General features: G+C 43.3%; 1 protein-coding gene across 3 annotated transcripts; it reads left to right on the top strand.

Annotated features, from left to right (window-relative positions):
- Positions 1-515: 515 nt before the first annotated feature.
- Positions 516-21488, top strand: LOC109899194 (uncharacterized). Of its 3 annotated transcripts, none has more exons than XM_031836388.1 (6): positions 516-583; positions 2837-2865; positions 3019-3084; positions 3200-3359; positions 12610-12742; positions 19619-21488. In XM_031836388.1, the coding sequence occupies exons 3-6, from the start codon at positions 3047-3049 to the stop codon at positions 19837-19839; spliced, it is 552 nt and encodes a 183-aa protein (XP_031692248.1). In that variant the 5' UTR covers positions 516-583; positions 2837-2865; positions 3019-3046; the 3' UTR covers positions 19840-21488. The 3 variants fall into 3 exon arrangements, with proteins under 3 accessions (XP_031692248.1, XP_031692247.1, XP_031692246.1); XM_031836387.1 differs by having other exon boundaries at positions 535-900; XM_031836386.1 differs by having other exon boundaries at positions 545-567.
- The last annotated feature ends 1117 nt before the right edge of the window (positions 21489-22605 follow it).

The following is a 22605-nucleotide window of genomic DNA, read 5'->3' as shown; positions in this document are numbered from 1 at the left end:
ACAATGACGGCCTACCCCGGCCAAACCCAGGCAATGCTGGGCCAATTGTGTACCGCCATATGGGACTCCCAATCACGGCCAGTTGTGATACAGCCTGGAATCGAACCAGGGTCTGTAGTGATGCCTCTAGCACTGAGATGCAGTGCCTTTAGACCGCTGCGCCACTCGGCAGCAGCGTCAAGCATTTCACTACACTGGCAATAACATCTGCTAACCATGTTTTTGTGACCAATACAATTTTATTTGAACTGTGTTTTCCAATCACCTTCTGTTACTTCAGCTAACCCCCCCCCCCCCAAAAAAAAGTTATAAAATCCACAAGTATTTTTCGTTATCTACCTGGTTTATCGGGAGTACATTTTCAAATACACCCTCTCAAAGAGATGACATCTTTCATTACAGGTAGGGTATTTTCCACACTGTTACAAGCGGCGTCAAAGGTAGTGGGTGTGGTATGTAGTGACGCAATGCTATCGACGTTTCATGTGGGGCGTTTCTTGTTGTAACTTCAGTCTGCAGCTTGAGCTTCGCCCCTAACCTCATCGCTGACTAGCACAGCACTCAAACGTGAGTAGCAGTCAAGGTAGGACGGTGAAACAAATGGATAAATAAAGTGCCGTTTTTTTTGTTTTTTAACTTTCGGGCTTCGAACTATGTTTAAATTCTGATTTTTTGGGAGGGGAACGATTATACACTACAGAAATTGACAGGTAGTTGGATTACCTCTCGGCATGAGGATAACATCAAACGGTGTTTGATTAAATCGTTGATGCTAAGCTAGCTGGCTTACATGAGCTATTGTACTGTAAACCACACAGGCGGCTAAAGGAAAACAACAAGGCTTGGCTAGCGGTTTCTGGATGATATAACGTTAGCTAGTTACATTACTTGGTTGACACGGTAAGTTGTTAGTTATATTTAGCCACAAATACTTCAACCAGATTGTCATGTCTTTTAATATAGCTAACGTTACCATTGTATTAACTAAATAGCTGGTTAGCTACGTTTAGTAGCTAAGTAGCCAACTGACCATAACTAGCTACCCTTTCTTGTAAGAAGTGTTTGCTAACTAACAGTTAGCTGCTCCTTTAGATTGGAAATGCAACACCTACTGTAACTAGCTAACGTCTCGGCTGCTTTTGATATCTACAGCTAGCTAGTTTCCTAGCTGGCAGTCGTTTTTTATACTGTAGTTAACAGTTAACTAAAATTGAGTAGCTAGTTCATTATCCCTTCTTACAGTTTTTTTTCTTTTCCGCTTGCTATAGCGCTTAATCGACTTAAGCTATTAAAGCGAAACCAACTTGTAAATGTGCAGACTGCCTCAAATTTTCTCAAGCTATATAAAATTTGTTATACTTTTTTTGTACTACAGCGATATTTAAATTAACTCCCAATACATTTCAATGGCAATGAAAATGCCATGGATGTACATGGGCAGAAATCGGGGAAATTTGGTCTCTTCTGTCACGATTTACGCTATCAATGTAGATGACAAAACAACGATGAGATGTTCAGACTGACCCAACGTAGATGGCTTGTGTTTATACTTTTGATAACATTTTATACTTTTTTTGATCTATAGCAATTTTAAATCTTAATAAAAACCTCCGTAGTCTTGAATGGGGAAATATTTGGATTTGCCACTGCTCTATTTACACTGTTTACACTATCAACGCAAAACTAACCCTTTATGTTCAGACTGACCCAATTTAGAGAGCTTGCAGGTTTTTAAAATATTTATATATATTTTTTAATTAGAACTATTTTAAAATGTGCATAAATTAACATGGGTTTGAATTAGGAACAGTCATAGTGGTAGCTATGTAACTAACTACTCCTTTGCCAATTACGCTATAAGACCAACTTTAAAACATTCAGGCAATCCTAACTTCAAATTCTTCAAGATCTTTATCAACTATAATTGTACAAATTAGCATAAAGTATCCAACCCACAGTAACTCTTAAACCATTCATTGTAGAGACACCACGCCAACTTTCAAATGCTCAGGCTATCCTAAATTGTAATTATTTCAAACTTCTATCAACTATAATTATACAATTATACATATTTGCATAAAATTAATCAAGCTAGAGATACTAAACCAACTTCCTCATGTTCAGGCTATCCTAACTTTGATCAGCTATAACTATACAAATGTTCATTAATTTGTATAAATAACTCACCACAGTAACTCTTGAACTATTCAAACTAGAGACACCAAACCAACTTTCACATGTTGGTTGGACTTTTCTAGTTCTCTAATTTGATGTTGGATTTGTCTCTCACCCTGAAAGTAGTGCAAGGGCCAGGAGAAACTAATCCATGGTTCAGTTTGCTTTACACAGCTGCTACAAACGTCAGCTAACTTTAGCTAACAATCAATGGGGGGGGGGGGGGGTGTATGTGTGTTTTGTTTTAAAATGACTAAATCACCTTTAAGTGATTGGAATTGATTTCAGGAGATTTGAACTTTTTTTTTTTGTTACATGCTCACATTCCCAAATCACTTCCATAGATTTTTTTTTTAGCTTATGGTGCCTAAATGTAGATGAAGTTTATAGTGTCTAAGGAACCACACTACTTTCAGGATTAGGAAGTTGTAAATAGTGAACTACTTCTTTTTAACTGTTTATGCTTTCAGTTGTTGACAGGCAAGCTAGCTACATGAATTATGAAGCTAACATTAAATGCATTGTTTAGGGGTACTATCTAAATAACAGCCTGTAGTTTGAAGTGCCTCTTCCGAGAGTTAAGGGTGTTTTAAAAGCCACCTAATATATATTTCATCGGATGTTGAACTGTTGCTCACATTGTGCCACATGTCTCTTGCAGATCAAAGGGGACTTGTTTATTCTTCAGAGGTGAGAGGTAGTCATGGACAACGTGGAGTTTTTATTCAAATGTATTTCGTTGTGGTTTACAGTAAACCATTTATCTCAGCCATCTTATTTCAGAATAACACATACTGGGCTGTGCCTCAAATGTCTAAACACGTCTTTGGTTTTGTGTTTCAGGCACCAGAGTTTTTTTGACCATGATCTGATGCCTAGTGATCTCAATATGGAGTTGTACTGGTACATGTAAGGGACTTTTAATTCTTATTATTCACTTTCATACACTTGACTCTGTGTTTTGAACAACGTTGAGATCAACATAAGACATTCTTTGCTGCTACTGTTTATCTCTATCTTCCAGAGTGGTCATCATATTCATCGTCATCAAGATCTTCTTCTATGTGTGCTGGTACCGCTCGCGTCAGAGACAACTGGCCGCGTACCTCAACAACCCTCGTAATTCGCAGATAGTTATCGTGGGAGGGAGGGCCTACCTGCATCAGATGTGTGAGAGACAGAATGTAAGTAGCAAAGACAGACCACAAAACACAGGCTGAGCTGATATTCATATACAATGATATGATTTGGCAACCAATTTTAGTTTTATAGGGATGGCTCTCATCCTGTCTGAGGGATGGCTCTCATCCTGTCTGAGGGATGGCTCTCATCCTGTCTGAGGGATGGCTCTCATCCTGTCTGAGGGATGGCTCTCATCCTGTCTGAGGGATGGCTCTCATCCTGTCTGAGGGATGGCTCTCATCCTGTCTGAGGGATGGCTCTCATCCTGTCTGAGGGATGGCTCTCATCCTGTCTGAGGGATGGCTCTCATCCTGTCTGAGGGATGGCTCTCATCCTGTCTGAGGGATGGCTCTCATCCTGTCTGAGGGATGGCTCTCATCCTGTCTGAGGGATGGCTCTCATCCTGTCTGAGGGATGGCTCTCATCCTGTCTGAGGGATGGCTCTCATCCTGTCTGAGGGATGGCTCTCATCCTGTCTGAGGGATGGCTCTCATCCTGTCTGAGGGATGGCTCTCATCCTGTCTGGGGGATGGCTCTCATCCTGTCTGGGGGATGGCTCTCATCCTGTCCGAGGCCTAAATTTAACAACCGCCACCTGCCAAATGCGGGTAGATTTTGGCATTGGCAGGTAAGATGTACATTTCACCAGCATTGTTGGCGGGTGTTCAGGGCTCCTCACTGGGAGCTTTTCACTCACATTTATGAATAAAAATAGTCAAGTATAATCACATGTAAAATAAATGCCGCAGTTGCTGTTTTCAAAGTAATTATGCCGTTTAAAAAAAAAAATAGTTGGTAAATCAATCACACATGGTCGAAGAATTATAAATCCTACATAGCCTACTCCATCCCATTCTCTAACACTGCCTGGCTGGGGGCTGTGCGCACTGAAGAGCTGAGTGAAAGATACATTTTTAGAAGCGCTGTGCCCAGGCATAAACGTTTATCTAATTTACTTGAAACGAAAGTCTACTGAAGTGAGACTTTGTCCTTGTGTTTCTTGGCTATTTGCATTGTTTTGTTCACAAGCTAGGTTGTGTTTCTATGTTTGACTTTCAACTGCTAGAGAAGGGAAGACCACGCTTCTACTAGGCAGACTTAATCTCACAGGCACAAACATGACTCTAGTCGTGCTGCCACGGTAACCTCCCGTCCTTAAAGGGGTAGGTGAAAATTTGTCTCATCTGTGATATTTTGGTTAAAAGACTGGTATAATAAATTATAGTTAATATACCACATTAGTTACTACTTGCTTGTAATACATTTTATTTTTTTAGAAACATTACAAAGCATGTTTTGCCTAGTTAAATAAATGTTCAATAAAATCATGTTTATATAATTTTTGGCCTGGTATATATTTTGGCTGGTAAAAAACATGAGTGGCTGGTAGATTGTTAAATGGACCAGAACTTTTATTTTCTACCCTGATCCTGTCTGGGGTATGGCTCTCAGGCCCACATTGTGAGAAAATAAATGGGGAAGTAGCCCTGCTGTTTAGGGTTATTCTGAAACTCACATTGTTTTTGCTCAGTCATGCACAAGGAAGCATGTCCTATAGACTCTGGTTATAGTCAGGGAATCGTGTCCTATAGACTCTAGTTCTAGTCGTGCACAGGGAAGCATGTCCTATAGACTCTAGTTCTAGTCGTGCACAGGGAAGCATGTCCTATAGACTCTGGTTCTAGTCGTGCACAGGGAAGCATGTCCTATAGACTCTGGTTCTAGTCGTGCACAGGGAAGCATGTCCTATAGACTCTGGTTCTAGTCGTGCACAGGGAAGCATGTCCTATAGACTCTGGTTCTAGTCGTGCACAGGGAAGCATGTCCTATAGACTCTGGTTCTAGTCGTGCACAGGGAAGCATGTCCTATAGACTCTGGTTCTAGTCGTGCACAGGGAAGCATGTCCTATAGACTCTGGTTCTAGTCGTGCACAGGGAAGCATGTCCTATAGACTCTGGTTCTAGTCGTGCACAGGGAAGCATGTCCTATAGACTCTGGTTCTAGTCGTGCACAGGGAAGCATGTCCTATAGACTCTGGTTCTAGTCGTGCACAGGGAAGCATGTCCTATAGACTCTGGTTCTAGTCAGGGAAGCATGTCCTATAGACTCTGGTTCTAGTCAGGGAAGCATGTCCTATAGACTCTGGTTCTAGTCAGGGAAGCATGTCCTATAGACTCTGGTTCTAGTCAGGGAAGCATGTCCTATAGACTCTGGTTCTAGTCAGGGAAGCATGTCCTATAGACTCTGGTTCTAGTCAGGGAAGCATGTCCTATAGACTCTGGTTTGAAGAGTCCCATAAGGTTGCCCTTTCAGCAGTGTGTGTCAGTGTGTGGGGGAAGAGTTATTTGCTTTGCTTGGTGGTTAGATGAGTCACTTTCCACAGTGAATGACTGACTGAGAATGGGATGCTTTCTCACTGTCGATTACTCAACCACAGGACGGGTGGGAAGTTAACAGCAGATTGTTTCGTGGGCGTGGTGTGTGCACGTAATACACGGACTTGCTTTTTTGAGGATTCGGCAAAAAAATATTTAACTGTTTCAAAAAAATGTTTTACCATAAATTGCATTGTGGGTTGAATGCTTTAACAACCAATAGTAAAATATTTAAAGATGGTTACTGATTATCACTTATTAGTCTCTAGCTATCATTTATTCACATTCATTTACTTAAATATTTGGTTTGTGTTTTGGTGACCATATTATTTCATTAATAAAACCCCAATGATGGTAGACTGTCCATGTCTGCATATCACTTATTAATAGACCATCCTTTATTCACAGTACTTTAATATTATATTGCAGTTGAGGTCTCTTATTTATATATATGTATTTATAACTTATTATTTAATTCCAAGGCATCTAATCTCTGCTCAGGCAGTAGCAGCCAGCCATCCATCTCTGTGGTCCCTAAAGAGTCATCCTATTTATGCTGAATAACAACTATCAATGAAAAAATCCAAGTGTGCCACTCGATCTGTCCCGCCCTCCGGGTGGTCACTAGTTACCACAGGTACAAAGTCATAAACCCCGCCCATTTCTACAATTTATCTTCTTAAAAATGTATTTTAAACCTTACCTTTAACCACACTGCTAACTTTATATTACGACCAAAAGGCTAATATTTGTTCAAGAATTCTTACAATATAGCCAATGTTGACTTTGTAGCTGTGATATCTAGTAGAAACCCCAAGAAGAACCATTGAACAGGCATCTATGGGAACAATGGATTGCTGCCATTATAGTTAAATACCACTTTTTCTGCGCATAACTTTGGTGTAAACTACAATTTCCTACAACGTCCTATAGTTTATTCTTTAGCGCAGAAGAAAAACTAAACGGAATTCAAATAATTCAACTGACGTCAGTCAATTAGTTATTTAAAAAAAAAACGGGCATTTCGGTAATAGCTCAGCACTCGTATATGCGCATGTATGTGGGTATCAGTAATTGTTTGTGTGCGCTTACAGTACCTGTCAAAGGTTTGGACACACCTACTCATTCAAGGGTTTTCCTTTATTTTTGCTACATTGTAGAATAATAGTGAAGACTATCAAAACTATTAAATAACACATATGGAATCATGTAGTAAACAAAAAAAGTGTTAAACAAATCTAAATATATTTTATTTTTGAGGCGTCAAAGTAGCCACCCTTTGCCTTGATGACATCTTTGCACACTCTTGGCATTCTCTCAACCAGCTTCACCTGGAATGCTTTTCCAACAGTGTTGAAGGAGTTCCCACATATGCTGAGCACTTGTTGGCTGCTTTTGCTTCACTCTGCAGTCCAACTCATCCCAAACCATATCAATTTGGTTGGTGGATTGTGGTGGACAGGTCATCTGATGCAGCATTCCATCACTGTCCTTCTTGGTCAAATAGCACTTACACAGCCTGGAGGTGTGTTGGGTCATTGTCTTGTTGAAAAACAAATGATAGTCCCACTAGGTGCAAACCAGATGGGATGGTGTATTGCTGCAGAATGTTGTGGTAACCATGCTGGTTAAATGTGCCTTGAATTCTAAATAAATCACTGACAGTGTCACCAGCAAAGCACCATCACACCTCCTCCTCCATGCTTCACTGTGGAAACCACACATGCAGAGATCATTCGTTCACCTTCTCTGCATCTCACAAAGACACCGCGGTTGGAACAAAAAATCTCAAATGTGGACCCATCAGACCAAAGGACAGATTTCCACCGGTCTAATGCCCGTTGCTCGTGTTTCTTGGCCCAAGCAAGTTTCTTCTTATTGATGTCCTTTAGTAGTGTTTTTTTTTTGCAGCAATTTGACCATGAAGGCCTGATTTACTTAGTCTCTGAACAGTTGATGTTGAGATTAGAGGTCGACCGATTAATCGGAATGGCCGATTCATTGGGACCGATTTTAAAGTTTTCATAACAATCGGAAATCAGTATTTAAAAAAAAATATATATAACTTTATTTAACTAGGCAAGTCAGTTAAGAACACATTCTTATTTTCAATGACGGCCAAGGAACGGTGGGTTAACAGCCTCGTTCAGGGGGTTAACAACAGATTTTCACCTTGTCAGCTCGGGGGATCCAATCTTGCAACCTTACAGTTAACTAGTCCATCGCAATAACGACCTGCCTCTCTCTCATTGCACTCCACAAGGAGACTGCCTGTTACGCGACTGCAGTAAGCCAAGGTAAGTTGCTAGCTAGCATTAAACGTATCTTATAAAAAACAATCAATCATAATCATCACTAGTTAACTACACATGGTTGATATTATCTAGCGTGTCCTGCGTTGCATATAATCTGACTGGGCATACAAGTATCTAAGTATCTGACTGAGCGGTGGTAGGCAGAAGCAGGCGCATAAACATGAATTAAAACAGCACTTTCGTGCATTTTGCCAGCAGCTCTTTGTTGTGCGTCAAGCACTGCACTGTTTTTGACTTTAACTCCCGAGATGAGGCTGGCGTAACCGAAGTGAAATGGCTAGCTAGTTAGCGCGTGCTAATAGCGTTTCAAACGTCACTTGCTCTGAGCCTTGGAGAGGTTTTTCCCTTGCTCTGCATGGGTAATGCTGCTTCGATGATGGCTGTTGTCGTTGTGTTGCTGGTTCGAGCTCAGGGAGGAGCGAGGAGAGGAACGGAAGCTATACTGTTACACTGGCAATACTAAAGTGCCTATAAGAACATCCAATAGTCAAAGGTTAATGAAATACAAATGGTATAGACGGTAATAGTCCTATAATTCCTATAATAACTACAACCTAAAACTTCTTACCTGGGAATATTGAAGACTCATGTTAAAAGGAACCACCAGCTTTCAGATGTTCTCATGTTCTGAGCAAGGAACTGAAATGTTAGCTTTCTTACATTTACGTTCTTCTCCAACACTTTGTTTTTGCATTATTTAAACCAGATTGAACATGTTTCATTATTTTACTTGATGCTAAAAAAAAAATATTGATGTATTATATTAAGTTAAAATAAGTGTTCATTCAGTATTGTTGTAATTGTCATTATTACAAATAAATTCCCAAAAATCGGCCGATTTAATCGGTATCGGCTAGTTTTGGGCCTCCAATAATCTGTATCGGTATCGGCGTTGAAAATTCATAATTCGTCGACTTCAAGTTGAGATGTCTGTTACTTGAACTCTGAAGCATTTATTCTGGCTTCAATTTCTGAGGCTGGTAATTCTGAACCTATCCTCTACAGCAGCGGTAACTCTGGGTCTTCCATTCCTGTGGCCGTCCTCATCAGAGACAGTTTCCTCATAATGCTTGATGGTTTTGTCAACTACAAGAAACTTTCAAAGTTCTTGAAATGTTCTGTATTGACTGACCTTCATGTGTTAAAGTAATGATGGACTGGTGTTTCTCTTTGCTTATTTGATCTGTTCTTGCCATAATATGGACTTGGTCTTTTACAAAATAGGGCTATCTTCCGTATGCCAACCATACCTTGTCACAACACAACTGATTGGCTCAAACGCATTAAGAAGGAAAGGATATCCACAAATTAACTTTTAACAAGGCACACTTGTTAATTGAAATACATTCCTGCTGACTACATCATGAAGCTGGTTGAGAGAATGCAAAGCTGTCAAGGCAAAGGGAGGCTACTTTGAAGAATCTCAAATATAAAATATATTTTTTATTTGTGTAACAATTGTTTTGGTTACTACAACTCCATAGGTGCTATTTCATAGTCTTGATGTCTTCACTATTAATCTACATTGTAGAAAATAGTAAAAATAAAAACCCTGGAATGAGTAAATGTGTCAACCTTTGACTGGTACTGTGTGTGTGAGAGTGACCTTTCTAAAACGTCAGGGCTCTGGCAGGCCTCAGAACTTGTGTGAAGCAGTGTAAGGGTCACAGTGAATGTGTGAGAGCCAGTGTTGGAGTTGGTTTGTCTACCGGTGACTGTCTAGCGCTTGTCAAATCTAACAAAAGCCTGTGAGAGTCTGAGCCAATAGGAACAGCTAAAATGGTCAGGGAAAGAGAAGAGGCGAGCCATAATAGTTCCCCTGATCTCAAGCATTCAGAAATCTGCCTATTAAATCAAAACAAATTAGCAAAAAATTTGTATTGGTCACAAGTGAAATGCTTGTTTCATTTTAAATGCAAATCTAAAAAAATTGATAGAAATGTAAACAGTTTAGTGGTAAGAAAACGTTCCCATCTTTCCTAAGATTCCATGGAACCTTTGAGAAGAGGAACTCCTCATCTTGTTTCCTGGAGGTTTCAAAGTGACGTTCGTTCAACTTTCCCCCTCTGCATTCCTTTTGTTGTGCTGGTCAGGTACTCCCAAAATGCCAACTGTTACCTTGTTTTGTGGTTTATTGTCCTCTGTGGACTAATATCTCCAGAACTATTGACCCGTGACTTTTGATAGCTGACGCTTTGATGTTTTCATAAAGTCTGGGAGAAGACTTCAATACTCAGATTGCATTATACAAACTCTGACATCAGTCCTTCCAGTACGCTCTGCCTTCGTGTTATACTGCTTCCAGGTGTTCTAGGAAGAAGCCATTTCCATGAATCAGAACCCTGGCTCCATGAATAAAATAAAATAAATGTTACCTTTATTTAATAACTAGGCAAGTCAGTTAAGAAAAAAATTATTATTTTCAATGACAGCCTAGTGCCTTGTTCAGGGGCAGAACGACAGATTTGTTTTACCTTGTCAGCTCGGGGATTCGATCTTGCAACCTTTCGGTTACAAGTCCAACGCGCTAACCACTAGGCTACCTGCCGCCCCAATCAGAACCCTGGCTCTGTGAATCGGAGCCCTGGCTCCAACATTCTGAGGGAACACATTCATCATCTCTCTCTCCAACTTGACTCTGCTGTGCCTACATTTTAATAGTGCTCAAGTTAATTTCCATACTAGCCTGGGTATGCCGTCCTTCTAATTGACTGTCTAGAGAGAGCAGTGTTATGCTAAGCACTAGTGCTTGAAGGACTGTAAATGCTATGCTTACTCAAACAAGCATCTCAAAGTTTCAGAATGGTCTTCTAACTAGCTCGACATGCACACCATAACACACCATACCAATTATGCTTTATTGCAGTCTCTGCCATTACCTGAATCAGTATAGGTGCCTTTGTTTTCCAGGTGGGCTTTTTAGGCTATTTATAGTGTTAGGAGTAGCTTTCTCATAGCAGAAATGTCTCCATTCTAAGAATGAGGTATGTTGTGGTTAAGGGGAGATTCCAGCCTCTAGCTAGCTCTCCTAGGAAGCTGCCCCCAGTAATGACATTACTGCAGCTGCTTTACAATTCATCAGGTTTGAAGATGCTGGAGACAATGTACACACAAGCCACTTCTGGCTTGGATTCTGTTACTGTGTTTGGACCTGAAACGGCTCTAATAGGTAACCAAGTTCAAGTAACTAGGTCATTGTAGAGGAGAAGTTAGGCTGGAATTAGAATGTAGTGTGCTCTGGACAGAACAGGACCCAAGTATAATTGAGCGTTGTAACCCTGTGATTCCATCCTTCTCAGCCACACCCCAGTGAGCTAGCTTTAATGACCTGTTGCTGTTCACTCCAAGCCTCCACTGCCTCAGTGCTTTAGTACAATCCCTCTCTGGCTCTCCTCCCCCTACTTTTCTTTCTCTTATCTCCCTCTAGTCTTCTAGTCTAAACCATGATGCTCCCTGTTTAGATTTTAATGGAATGTGCATGCAGCGAGGAGGCCCCAGAGCCAGCCATTACTCCAGCAGACAGGCAGCAGCCCCTCTGAAAGGTCCCTGGAGAGAGGCCAGAGGGTGGGTGGGGGTGGGTGGGGGGGAGACCAGAGGGGGAGGGGGGGGGGTGGAGAGAGGCCAGGGGGAGACCGGAGTGTCTCTCAAATGACTACCAGGGCCCATAGGGTGGGGGTGGAGAGAGGCCTGGGGGAGACCGGAGAGTGTCTCAAATGACTACCAGGGCCCATAGTGTGGGGGGGAGAGAGGCCAGGAGGAGACCGGGGAGTGTCTCAAATGACTACCAGGGCCCATAGGGTGGGGGTGGAGAGAGGCCAGGAGGAGACCGGGGAGTGTCTCAAATGACTACCAGGGCCCATAGGGTGGGGGTGGAGAGAGGCCTGGGGGAGACCGGAGAGTGTCTCAAATGACTACCAGGGCCCATAGTGTGGGGGGGCGAGAGGCCAGGAGGAGACCGGGGAGTGTCTCAAATGACTACCAGGGCCCATAGGGTGGGGGTGGAGAGAGGCCAGGAGGAGACCGGGGAGTGTCTCAAATGACTACCAGGGCCCATAGGGTGGGGGTGGAGAGAGGCCTGGGGGAGACCGGAGAGTGTCTCAAATGACTACCAGGGCCCATAGTGTGGGGGGGAGAGAGGCCAGGAGGAGACCGGGGAGTGTCTCAAATGACTACCAGGGCCCATAGGGTGGGGGTGGAGAGAGGCCAGGAGGAGACCGGGGAGTGTCTCAAATGACTACCAGGGCCCATAGGGTGGGGGTGGAGAGAGGCCTGGGGGAGACCGGAGGGTGGGGGGGGCAGAGGTGGAGACCGGGGAGTGTCTCAAATGACTACCGGGGCCCATAGAGTAGTGCACTAAGTAAGGAAAAGGGAGCCATTTGGGATGCAGAGAGATGCAGGGTGTAGATTCTCTTTTAACCACCAGTGAGCTTTAGATTCTTTCTTCATCGTCACGCTTCTGTTGAGCTCCAAAAGTAAGTGTGTGTGTGTGTGTATACGCTCAGTGCGCCTATGTGTTTTTGTGGTAATAATTCCTGTTCTCTCTCTCCATGTCTCTCCCCAGACATCTATCTGGCCCAGTTGGTATGGGGTTCAGGATGAGGGATCAGTGGGCGAGTCTTCTGCCTCACTCCCCCCGGCAGCAGTATCCTTCTCTCACCTGGACATGCCACCACCATACCAAGCTGTCTCCGGAGGTAACACACACACACAGACACACACAGGATATGGTTAGGTGAGAAGATGGCTCTGCAGGAAATGGATCAAAGAAACACCACCTAAGGTCATACTTGTCTTATCTTAAGAAGGGGCTGCACCTGGGGGCTTGAGCCTTGAGGCTTCCTTAGAGAGCAGGGGCTTTGAGGCTTCCTTAGAGAGCAGGGGGCTTTGAGGCTTCCTTGGAGAGCAGGGGGCTTTGAGGCTTCCTTGGAGAGCAGGGGGGCTTTGAGGCTTCCTTGGAGAGCAGGGGGGCTTTGAGGCTTCCTTGGAGAGCAGGGGGGCTTTGAGGCTTCCTTGGAGAGCAGGGGGGCTTTGAGGCTTCCTTGGAGAGCAGGGGGGCTTTGAGGCTTCCTTGGAGAGCAGGGGGGCTTTGAGGCTTCCTTGGAGAGCAGGGGGGCTTTGAGGCTTCCTTGGAGAGCAGGGGGGCTTTGAGGCTTCCTTGGAGAGCAGGGGGGCTTTGAGGCTTCCTTGGAGAGCAGGGGGCCAAGCAGGGTCTTATTCATTAGTGCATACCGTAGCAAAACATTTTGCATTAGAAAACAGCTTTTCTTTTTGGGCAAGTTTAGGTAGCTCCTTCCCTTTTCTGTCTGTTTGGTTCCTAGTGAACATAACCCAGGAGAGAAAAGGCCCTGCTTGGCTGGCTCTGTGGTACCACTGACAACAGGCTTGTTTTAACCCCGTCACAACCACACTGCTGCGAAAGGGGGAGTATTCTACCCCTGTTGAAAAGAGCGATTGTGCACATCCAGACTGAACACAAGAGCTGGGCAGATGAGTCCCAGAAGGGCACTTTAGTGATGACACCATTATTTAGATCAGGATGGTCTTTTGTCAGTTTGAAATGTTTTCACAACTAACTGATGCTAAAGTTTTTTTTCTAAATCGATGCTAAAGAGGCTGTTTTTTCCACCTGTCCCACTCCTGTGTGATTCCATTAGTGGAACCTGACCATGTTTGTTGTTGTTGAGACACGACACTAAAGGAACAAAGGAGGTCAAGAAATAAACCTGTTGTAGCTAGCCCCATTTAAAATGGAGGAGGGCTTCCCTGCTTGGCTTCACTGGGTCTTTAGTGCTTTTAGATCACCTGCCAACACCTCACCCTCAGTGACTGGGTCTGCCGTATTAAAGACAGCCTCACCCTCAGTGACTGGGTCTGCCGTATTAAAGACAGCCTCACCCTCAGTGACTGGGTCTGCCGTATTAAAGACAGCCTCACCCTCAGTGACTGGGTCTGCCGTATTAAAGACAGCCTCACCCTCAGTGACTGGGTCTGCCGTATTAAAGACAGCCTCACCCTCAGTGACTGGGTCTGCCGTATTAAAGACAGCCTCACCCTCAGTGACTGGGTCTGCCGTATTAAAGACAGCCTCAGCCTCACCCTCACTGACTGACTGGGTCTGCCGTATTAAAGACAGCCTCGCCCCTCAGTGACTGGGTCTGCCGTATTAAAGACAGCCTCAGCCTCACCCTCACTGACTGACTGGGTCTGCCGTATTAAAGACAGCCTCGCCCCTCAGTGACTGGGTCTGCCGTATTAAAGACAGCCTCACCCTCAGTGACTGGGTCTGCCGTATTAAAGACAGCCTCGTCCCTCAGTGACTGGGTCTGCCGTATTAAAGACAGCCTCACCCTCAGTGACTGGGTCTGCCGTATTAAAGACAGCCTCAGCCTCACTGACTGACTGGGTCTGCCGTATTAAAGACAGCCTCACCCTCACTGACTGACTGGGTCTGCCGTATTAAAGACAGCCTCGCCCTCACTGACTGACTGGGTCTGCCGTATTAAAGACAGCCTCAGCCTCACTGACTGACTGGGTCTGCCGTATTAAAGACAGCCTCAGCCTCACTGACTGACTGGGTCTGCCGTATTAAAGACATCCTCGCCCCTCACCCTCACTGACTGACTGGGTCTGCCGTATTAAAGACAGCCTCGCCCTCACTGACTGACTGGGTCTGCCGTATTAAAGACAGCCTCAGCCTCACTGACTGACTGGGTCTGCCGTATTAAAGACAGCCTCAGCCTCACCCTCACTGACTGACTGGGTCTGCCGTATTAAAGACAGCCTCAGCCTCACCCTCACTGACTGACTAGGTCTGCCGTATTAAAGACAGCCTTGCCCCTCAGTGACTGGGTCTGCCGTATTAAAGACAGCCTCAGTGACTGGGTCTGCCGTATTAAAGACAGCCTCGGTGACTGGGTCTGCCGTATTAAAGACAGCCTCACACTGGAATCAGGGTTAAACCCACAGTGTCCTGGTCGACTTTCTTTATAAACACATTGCCATAAGTACCTGTTTTATTCAACTTTTCACCTGCCTGTTGCTTTAGCTCGTGCTTCCCCTCCCCCAATCCTAAAGGGGACATTTGATTGCACCAGCCCATACGTCCATCACCAATAAATACACAAGGACACACACACTACAAGCAGCACATCATCAATGAATATATGAACACGTTTTGTTTTTTAGATTCACTGATGTGCCGCTTTTGTCTAAGCCCTTTTTTTTTATAGTGTGTTTATTGGTGATGGCTGTATGGGCTGGTGCCTTTTGGGGATTATTTAAATTACTCTCTTAAAGACACTAGTGGGGGGGGGGGGGGTGCACAACTGATCTAAGATCAGCGTCTAGGGACAACTTCACCCTACACCGGTTCTAGCCAGCTCACTGAACAGGAACCGGATGTGGTACGGGAGGATATACAGTGACTTCAGAATGTATTCACACCCCTTGACTTACAGCCTGAATTCAAAACGTTATGAAGAAATAAAGCATGACCCCTCTACACACACTACCCCATAATGACATGAAATACAGATATCTAATTTACATGGGTATTCACATCCCTCAGTCAATACTTTGTAAAAGAAAAAGCATATGCGGCAGTGGTTACAGCTGTGAGTCTTTCTTTCTGGGTAAATCTCTTAAGAGCTTTCACACCTGGATTGTGCAATATTTGCCTATTTTCAAAATTCTTCAAGCTCTGTCAAATTGGTTGTTGATCATGGCTAGACAGACATTTTCAAGTCTTGACATAGATTTTCAAACCGGTTTGTCTCAACTGTAACTAGGCCACTTATGAACGTTCACTGTTTTCTTGGTAACTCCAGTGTAGATTTGGCCTTGTGTTTTAGGTTGTTCTGCTGGAAGGGGAATTCATCTCCAGTGTCTGTTGGAAAGCGGACAACCAGGTTTCCTATAGGATTTTGCCTGTGCTTTAGCTTCATTACCTTTCTTTTTTTTATCCTGAAAAACTCCCAAGTCCTTAACAATTACAGGCATAATCATAACCTGATGCAACCACCACTATGCTTGAAAATATGGAGAGTGGTACTCAGTAATGTGGTTAGGGTTGACCCCATTTAGTCAATTGGTCGATTGTTTGGTTGATAGGTTGTTGGTCGACTCCTTTCTTTAGTGGAGCAGTAGCAAAAACTGGACTGAGCCATTGTGGGGGATGCCACAGTTCATCACTCTTAAGACGTGCTACTGCAATTATATATGGTTATATTACATAAGAACAGTGGTGCAACACTAATACAATATTTGATACCAAATGTTCTTTCTCCTACGTTTGATAGCTGTCGCTGTCCGCGGTTCTGAAACATCAGTGTGCTGTTGAATTGGCGTCTTTTCTTAGACCATGTTGCTATGTGGATAATAGCAAAGTTAACCAGCGTATTGGGGCTGAGAACAATGTGGCGGAGACAGCAGCAGAGTTAGGAGATGACAAAACAGGCCTTGCCTTAATTGTCTAAGAAAAGTCAGGAGAGCGGAAACCACAACTTAATTAGGTCTATAATCAATAGCCTAACTGTTAAATGTCGCTGGCTTTATAAATCGTCCACCTCTACTGAAATAAGACGGATCCTGCTTCTGTTGTCTGACTGTTCGGGTTGATAGCCTACTGATAACGTGAGCACCGAGCCTCATGCAGTAATTTCACATTTGGATCTTTTTTTATCTTTCTATGCTGTAACAAAGGTTTACTCTGTTCTTTCATCGTTAGACCAGTACCATCTGGTATTGTTTATTTAGTGTTTACCCTGTTCTTTCATCGTTAGACCAGTACCATCTGGTATTGTTTATTTAGTGTTTACTCTGTTCTTTCATCGTTAGACCAGTACCATCTGGTATTGTTTATTTAGTGTTTACTCTGTTCTTTCATCGTTAGACCAGTACCATCTGGTATTGTTTATTTAGTGTTTACTCTGTTCTTTCATCGTTAGACCAGTACCATCTGGTATTGTTTATTTAGTGTTTACTCTGTTCTAAATTGACAGAAATTATAATAGTAACCCTCCTTTTTCCTTATGATCATCGTATAACCCCCATCGAGCTGTTGGACTAAGAGCTCTTCCTGTTTCGTTTTAATTCCGTAACTTACTTATACCTATATTTCAATACTTATATAGGCTTCTGTATCAACCATTCATGATTGGAAATGCAATCAAGATTTTTTTTTTTTATAAAACAAAAGCCACCATTGAACAATTAGCGTAAACAATACATTTGTCCTAAACTGTTCGATTTCGGGAAATGACATTCACAAATGAATGGGGCTGTTTTTAGTCTTTGCTGTAATAAAGGCTTTACGGAAATGAAAATAAACTTACAACAGACTTTTTGGTATCCGTATTTAGTGTTTTATTTAGTCTTTACATTGTTCCAAACAATGATATTGTAATCGAACAGCACCTGTTTAGCACACTGGCCTAATATGCCTGTAGTACTTGCATCATACCTTTTTATTTGTCTTTATCTCTGTTTTTTCCCCACAACTAGTCAAATTTATTCCACCTGACTTCCCCTTTGCCTCCTGCGCAACCAGTAAACATTCCCCCGTTTCGGGTTTATTTGTCACGTCCTCTGCATCCATTTGGCTGTCAGAGTTGTTCAGAGTTTATAACTCATTTTTTGATGTGATTATGCTGCAGGTCAGGCCCTATTGGTCACGTGGATGCGAAACAGACACGTGACATGTAAAGAAAGCAAGGGTTTTAGGGAATGTGTTGCCTAAGCAAATAAGGCTATTCGGTAACACAGCTATTTCTGACTGAAAAGTTGTAATTATGTTATAGCTTCCAGCAACACGTTCAGCGCCAGGCACACTGATGTTCTGTGGTGGTCGCTGTAGCAGGGAGGAGAGAGAGACAACACTATATATACTGATGTTCTGTGGTGGTCACTGTAGCAGGGAGGAGAGAGAGACAACACTACATACTGATGTTCTGTGGTGGTCACTGTAGCAGGGAGGAGAGAGAGACAACACTATACATACTGATGTTCTGTGGTGGTCGCTGTAGCAGGGAGGAGAGAGAGACAACACTACACACTGATGTTCTGTGGTGGTCGCTGTAGCAGGGAGGAGAGAGAGACCACACTATATATACTGATGTTCTGTGGTGGTCGCTGCAGCAGGGAGGAGAGAGAGACAACACTATACATACTGATGTTCTGTGGTGGTCGCTGCAGCAGGGAGGAGAGAGAGACAACACTACACACTGATGTTCTGTGGTGGTCGCTGTAGCAGGGAGGAGAGAGAGACAACACTACACACTGATGTTCTGTGGTGGTCGCTGTAGCAGGGAGGAGAGAGAGACAACACTACACACTGATGTTCTGTGGTGGTCGCTGTAGCAGGAAGGAGAGAGAGACAACACTACATACTGATGTTCTGTGGTGGTCACTGTAGCAGGGAGGAGAGAGAGACAACACTACACAATGATGTTCTGTGGTGGTCGCTGTAGCAGGGAGGAGAGAGAGACAACACTACACACTGATGTTCTGTGGTGGTCACTAGCAGGGAGGAGAGAGAGACTGGTGCTAGTCACTCGCTGTCTTAAAAAATTTGCGCAGCAAGTCTGAGCCAGGCGGCACAATCAAAACAACTGCTGTCGGACTCCCTCTCGTCATTTGTGTGTCTTAATTATTTAATCAAAAAGTGTGCTTAAAGCATCAGACAAGCTCAGGGCATATAGTTGATTTGATTGAAATACCATAGGATGTGTCTATAGGGAGAAAAATACACGTTTTAACATTTCAACCAATCGATTGGTCAATTTTTTAAAAATGTTGTTTCCTTTTCACTCTATCAATTAGGTTAGTATTGTGAAGTAACTACCATGTTGATCCATCCTCCGTTTCTCCTATTACAGCCATTTAACTCTAACTGGTTTAGGCCCCATTGGCCTCCATGGTGAAATCCCTAAGCGGTCTCCTTCCTCTCCGGCAACTGAGTTGGGAAGTGACTAGGTGTATTGCTACACCACCCAGATCGTAATGAATAACTTCACCGTGCTCAAAGGGGATATATATATTTTTCTTCTTCTCCCATCTACCAACCCCTCTTTGCGAGGCATTGGGAAAACCTCCCTTTTGTAGTTGAATCTGTTTTGAAATTCACTGCTTGTCTGAGTGACCTTATAATGATCTGTGTGTGTGGAGTACAGAGATGAGGTAGTCGTGTTAAATACTATGCACACAGAGTCTATGTAACATATTATGTAACTTGTTCAACAACTTTTCACTCATTAACTTATTTAGGTTTGTCGTAACAAAGGGTTTGAGTATGTATTAACTAATGTGTAAACATTTCAGAAAACATCATTCCACTTTGACATTATGGGGTATTGTGTGTTGGAAGGTCAGTGACAAACATCTAAATTTTAAATTTCAGGCTGTAACACAACCAACTGTAGAGAAAGTCCAGGGGTTTGAATACTTCCCTAAGGCACTGTCGTGTGCAGCCGACCAAGGAAACATTCTTTAGTTGCTTTCCCTGTTGACTGCACTCGACGTTCACTTCAGTTCCTGTATTTCTTCTTACTGAACTCTAACCTCTGACCCCACAGCGGATGACCTGAAGCCTCCTCCGTACAGCGAGGTTGCCCAGAGCGACGACGTCGACGCATTTCGCCCTGCCCCCCTCCCCACTCTCCCTCCCCCTCTCTTTGAGGGTGAAGACTCTGCCAGCATCATAAGCGAGGCCCCGCCTCCATACACCCCCAGCCCCAGCCGGCATGAGCGTCCTGTCAACCCCAGCCAATCACATTCAGAGGACCGACCCAACTAGACCAATCGAACCCTGATGCTGGCTGACTGACTCTTTACCTCCTTTCCATGTGCTGCCTTCTAACCTCAGCGATCCCTGCCAGCTATGCTCTCACTAAACCAAGAGGGCAGACTATTTTTTCTAGGTTTTAAAAAGGTTTGTTTTCTATTTTCTACTGTCTGAAAGTGATTTATTGTGATCATGTATATGATAAATGAATAAAAGATCATGTGGTGGAGTTGATGGGAGTTTGACTCTGCTATACCACTGCTCCTCTCTGGAACACCCCACTGCCTCATGGGAAGGGGAGTGATGGAAGGAGAGATGTACACAGCCGCCAGCAACGGAGAGGAGAAAGGTCTCAATAATATCTGATATCCAATGAGTCCATAATGGCCTTTAGTGCTGCATCCTCCACCCCAGTGCTCCCTATCAGAGGTGTGTATCCACGGCCCTCTCAGAACCGACTAAAACACTGTTCTACAGATCTTTAGAACGCCCAACAGCGTTTCCTTGGCGATTTTAGAGAGGGGTGTCAATTAATTTCCAAGTTATCTACTGAAAAGAATGTTGGAAATAAACTACTTGATCATAATGTTTATACTACAATCATGATAATGAGTGGTGTCTACAGTCCATCGTAGTGTCGTCATCTCGTCACTATCTGGCTTGGTTAGAACCTAGACCTGTAGAATGATGTCCTTTTCTGTTATTGTCTCACCCCGTCGGCTAGGAGTTTTTCCTCAACCAAAACTTCCGGACCTTAAAGCCTGTAACTAGGGTCCATGGGGTTTTTCCTGATCAGGTCATGTACTCAGGAGAGACTCTTAAGGCCCTAGTCCACTCCGGTCACTGAATATGGGAGATGTCATTCGATTTACTATAACCCCCATTGGAACGTATAGACTATAGATTTGATTTGATTTGATAGTTATGTCCCAATCACATCTCCTTTCTCCCTAAGGGTGCATTTTGTTCTCTTCACTGATTTGAAAGGAAATGACTAGTTTTTAGATGGAAAGTCCCTCTAGCTCATGCCTCTACCAATCCAATGCTTTATGAGAAATAGTGAAAGTGAATTATTCAGGAGAAATTAGATATTGGGGCGCACCCTAAGTATCCCAGGAGGAGATAAGGTGCTCTTAAGATGACCCCTCTCCAGAGCTAATAATGGTTTATGTGTGGTGTAAAGTACTATGGGAAAGTTTACCGATGAGACCCATTTGAAAGATGTCCATAAGCATCGAATGGTTGGCGATGAGTTTAAGATGACTTGACATGTTATTGTTACATGATTGTCCTTCGTTTTGTGATAACCTCTCGGTGTCTGTTTTTTCCAGATTCGTAACCTCGCCTCATTGGCCTTTACTCTATACAGTTGTTAGTATTGAGTTACTTCGTTCAACATCTCTGCACAATAGTTGGAACCAAATAAAGACCAACACCTTGATTTACACACTTCATAATATAGCAGGTTTCTGTCCGTTTAACCAGCTAGGTTATTTAAATTGTGTTGTTTTCATGTTCATTCCTGTGGTTTAAGTGCTTGACATGTCAAACCATCCCAAACAGGTGTGCGTTTATGGGGTTTGATTCTGCATTTTAGAGACTTGATTTTATTGTTGGGAATTTTGGGGAGTAATTAATTGTACATTAAACACATGTTCATATCTCGTTTCTGGTGTGTACGTCTTTTCGCAGGTCAAAATGTAATTTTCACATTGAGGCCGTTATTCTACCAACACCTCTAAAGGGTTCATCATTTGGTATCCATTACTTTATGTGAATTCCTTCAAGTTTTGTTGATAATCCAGCTAATATTTCCTCCCTCCTAATGTCCACTATTCCACCTCAACCAGTCTTGTTATATTGAGCCACTAGGGGGGAGTATTGCTCCAAGTTGTATTTCAACCAAGCCGCTGTGGCAGAGCCTGCTCTACATGAACCACCTGTTGAAGATGTTCCTTATAAAGCTAGTCTATAGGGCCTCTGTAGACTGCTCTACAAGATGTTCCTTAAAGCTAGGCTATAGGGCCTCAGACTGCTCTACAAGATGTCCCACAGTGTTCCATAAAGCTAATCAATAGGGCCTCTGTAGACTGCTCTACAGCATGTTCCACAGTGTTCCTTAAAGCTAGTCTATTAGGGCCTCTGTAGACTGCTCTACAAGATGTTCCTTAAAGCTAGTCTATTAGGGCCTCTGTAGACTGCTCTACAGGATGTTCCACAGTGTTCCTCAAGGCTAGTCTCTAGGGCCTCTGTAGACTGCTCTACAAGATGTTCCACAGTGTTCCTCAAGGCTAGTCTCTAGGGCATGATACTTGGCATATCTATTTTTTATTCCCCGTGAGGGATGGAGAAAATTGTATTCAGAATGCTCAGATTATTCATGAATAGTGAATTTTAAAACCATGGCTCATTTCAGTCAAAACAAAAAGTTAACTCTACCCGCTCTTTTTATCCTACACAGATCTCTAGACTGTGTGTGTTTGTGCGTGGGTGAGTGAGTGAGTGATGGCTATAATGAGCAGTCAACAGCAAACAGTCAATGCCAGACCAAGGTGTGGGTGGCAGTTATGGTTTCACCAAGACACCATGCCAATGCTTCTGTCTACCTCCTGTTCAAATCCACTCAATGTTTTATTTTTAATTAGCAGGACAAATAAATTACCCCCCCCAAAAAAAAAAATACAGTCACACATCCAATTAGTAAGAGGTGTCTGAATATTTTTTTTAGAAAAAGTTTTTCAGTTGAGACACCTAATTCTTAGATGAAAACTTGACAAA

The sequence above is a fragment of the Oncorhynchus kisutch genome, linkage group LG11, assembly GCF_002021735.2.
Source record: "Oncorhynchus kisutch isolate 150728-3 linkage group LG11, Okis_V2, whole genome shotgun sequence".
Classification (NCBI taxonomy): domain Eukaryota; kingdom Metazoa; phylum Chordata; class Actinopteri; order Salmoniformes; family Salmonidae; genus Oncorhynchus; species Oncorhynchus kisutch.
This window is presented reverse-complemented; position numbering and strand designations above follow the sequence as displayed.

Bases quoted from the DNA above. Each gene is read 5' to 3' on its own strand.
- LOC109899194 (XM_031836388.1), top strand. From the start codon at position 3,047: ATGCCTAGTGATCTCAATATGGAGTTGTACTGGTACAT. The intron at 3,360-12,609 runs GTAAGTAGCAAA...GTCTCTCCCCAG, and splicing joins AGATGTGTGAGAGACAGAAT to ACATCTATCTGGCCCAGTTG. The intron at 12,743-19,618 runs GTAACACACACA...CTGACCCCACAG, and splicing joins ATACCAAGCTGTCTCCGGAG to CGGATGACCTGAAGCCTCCT.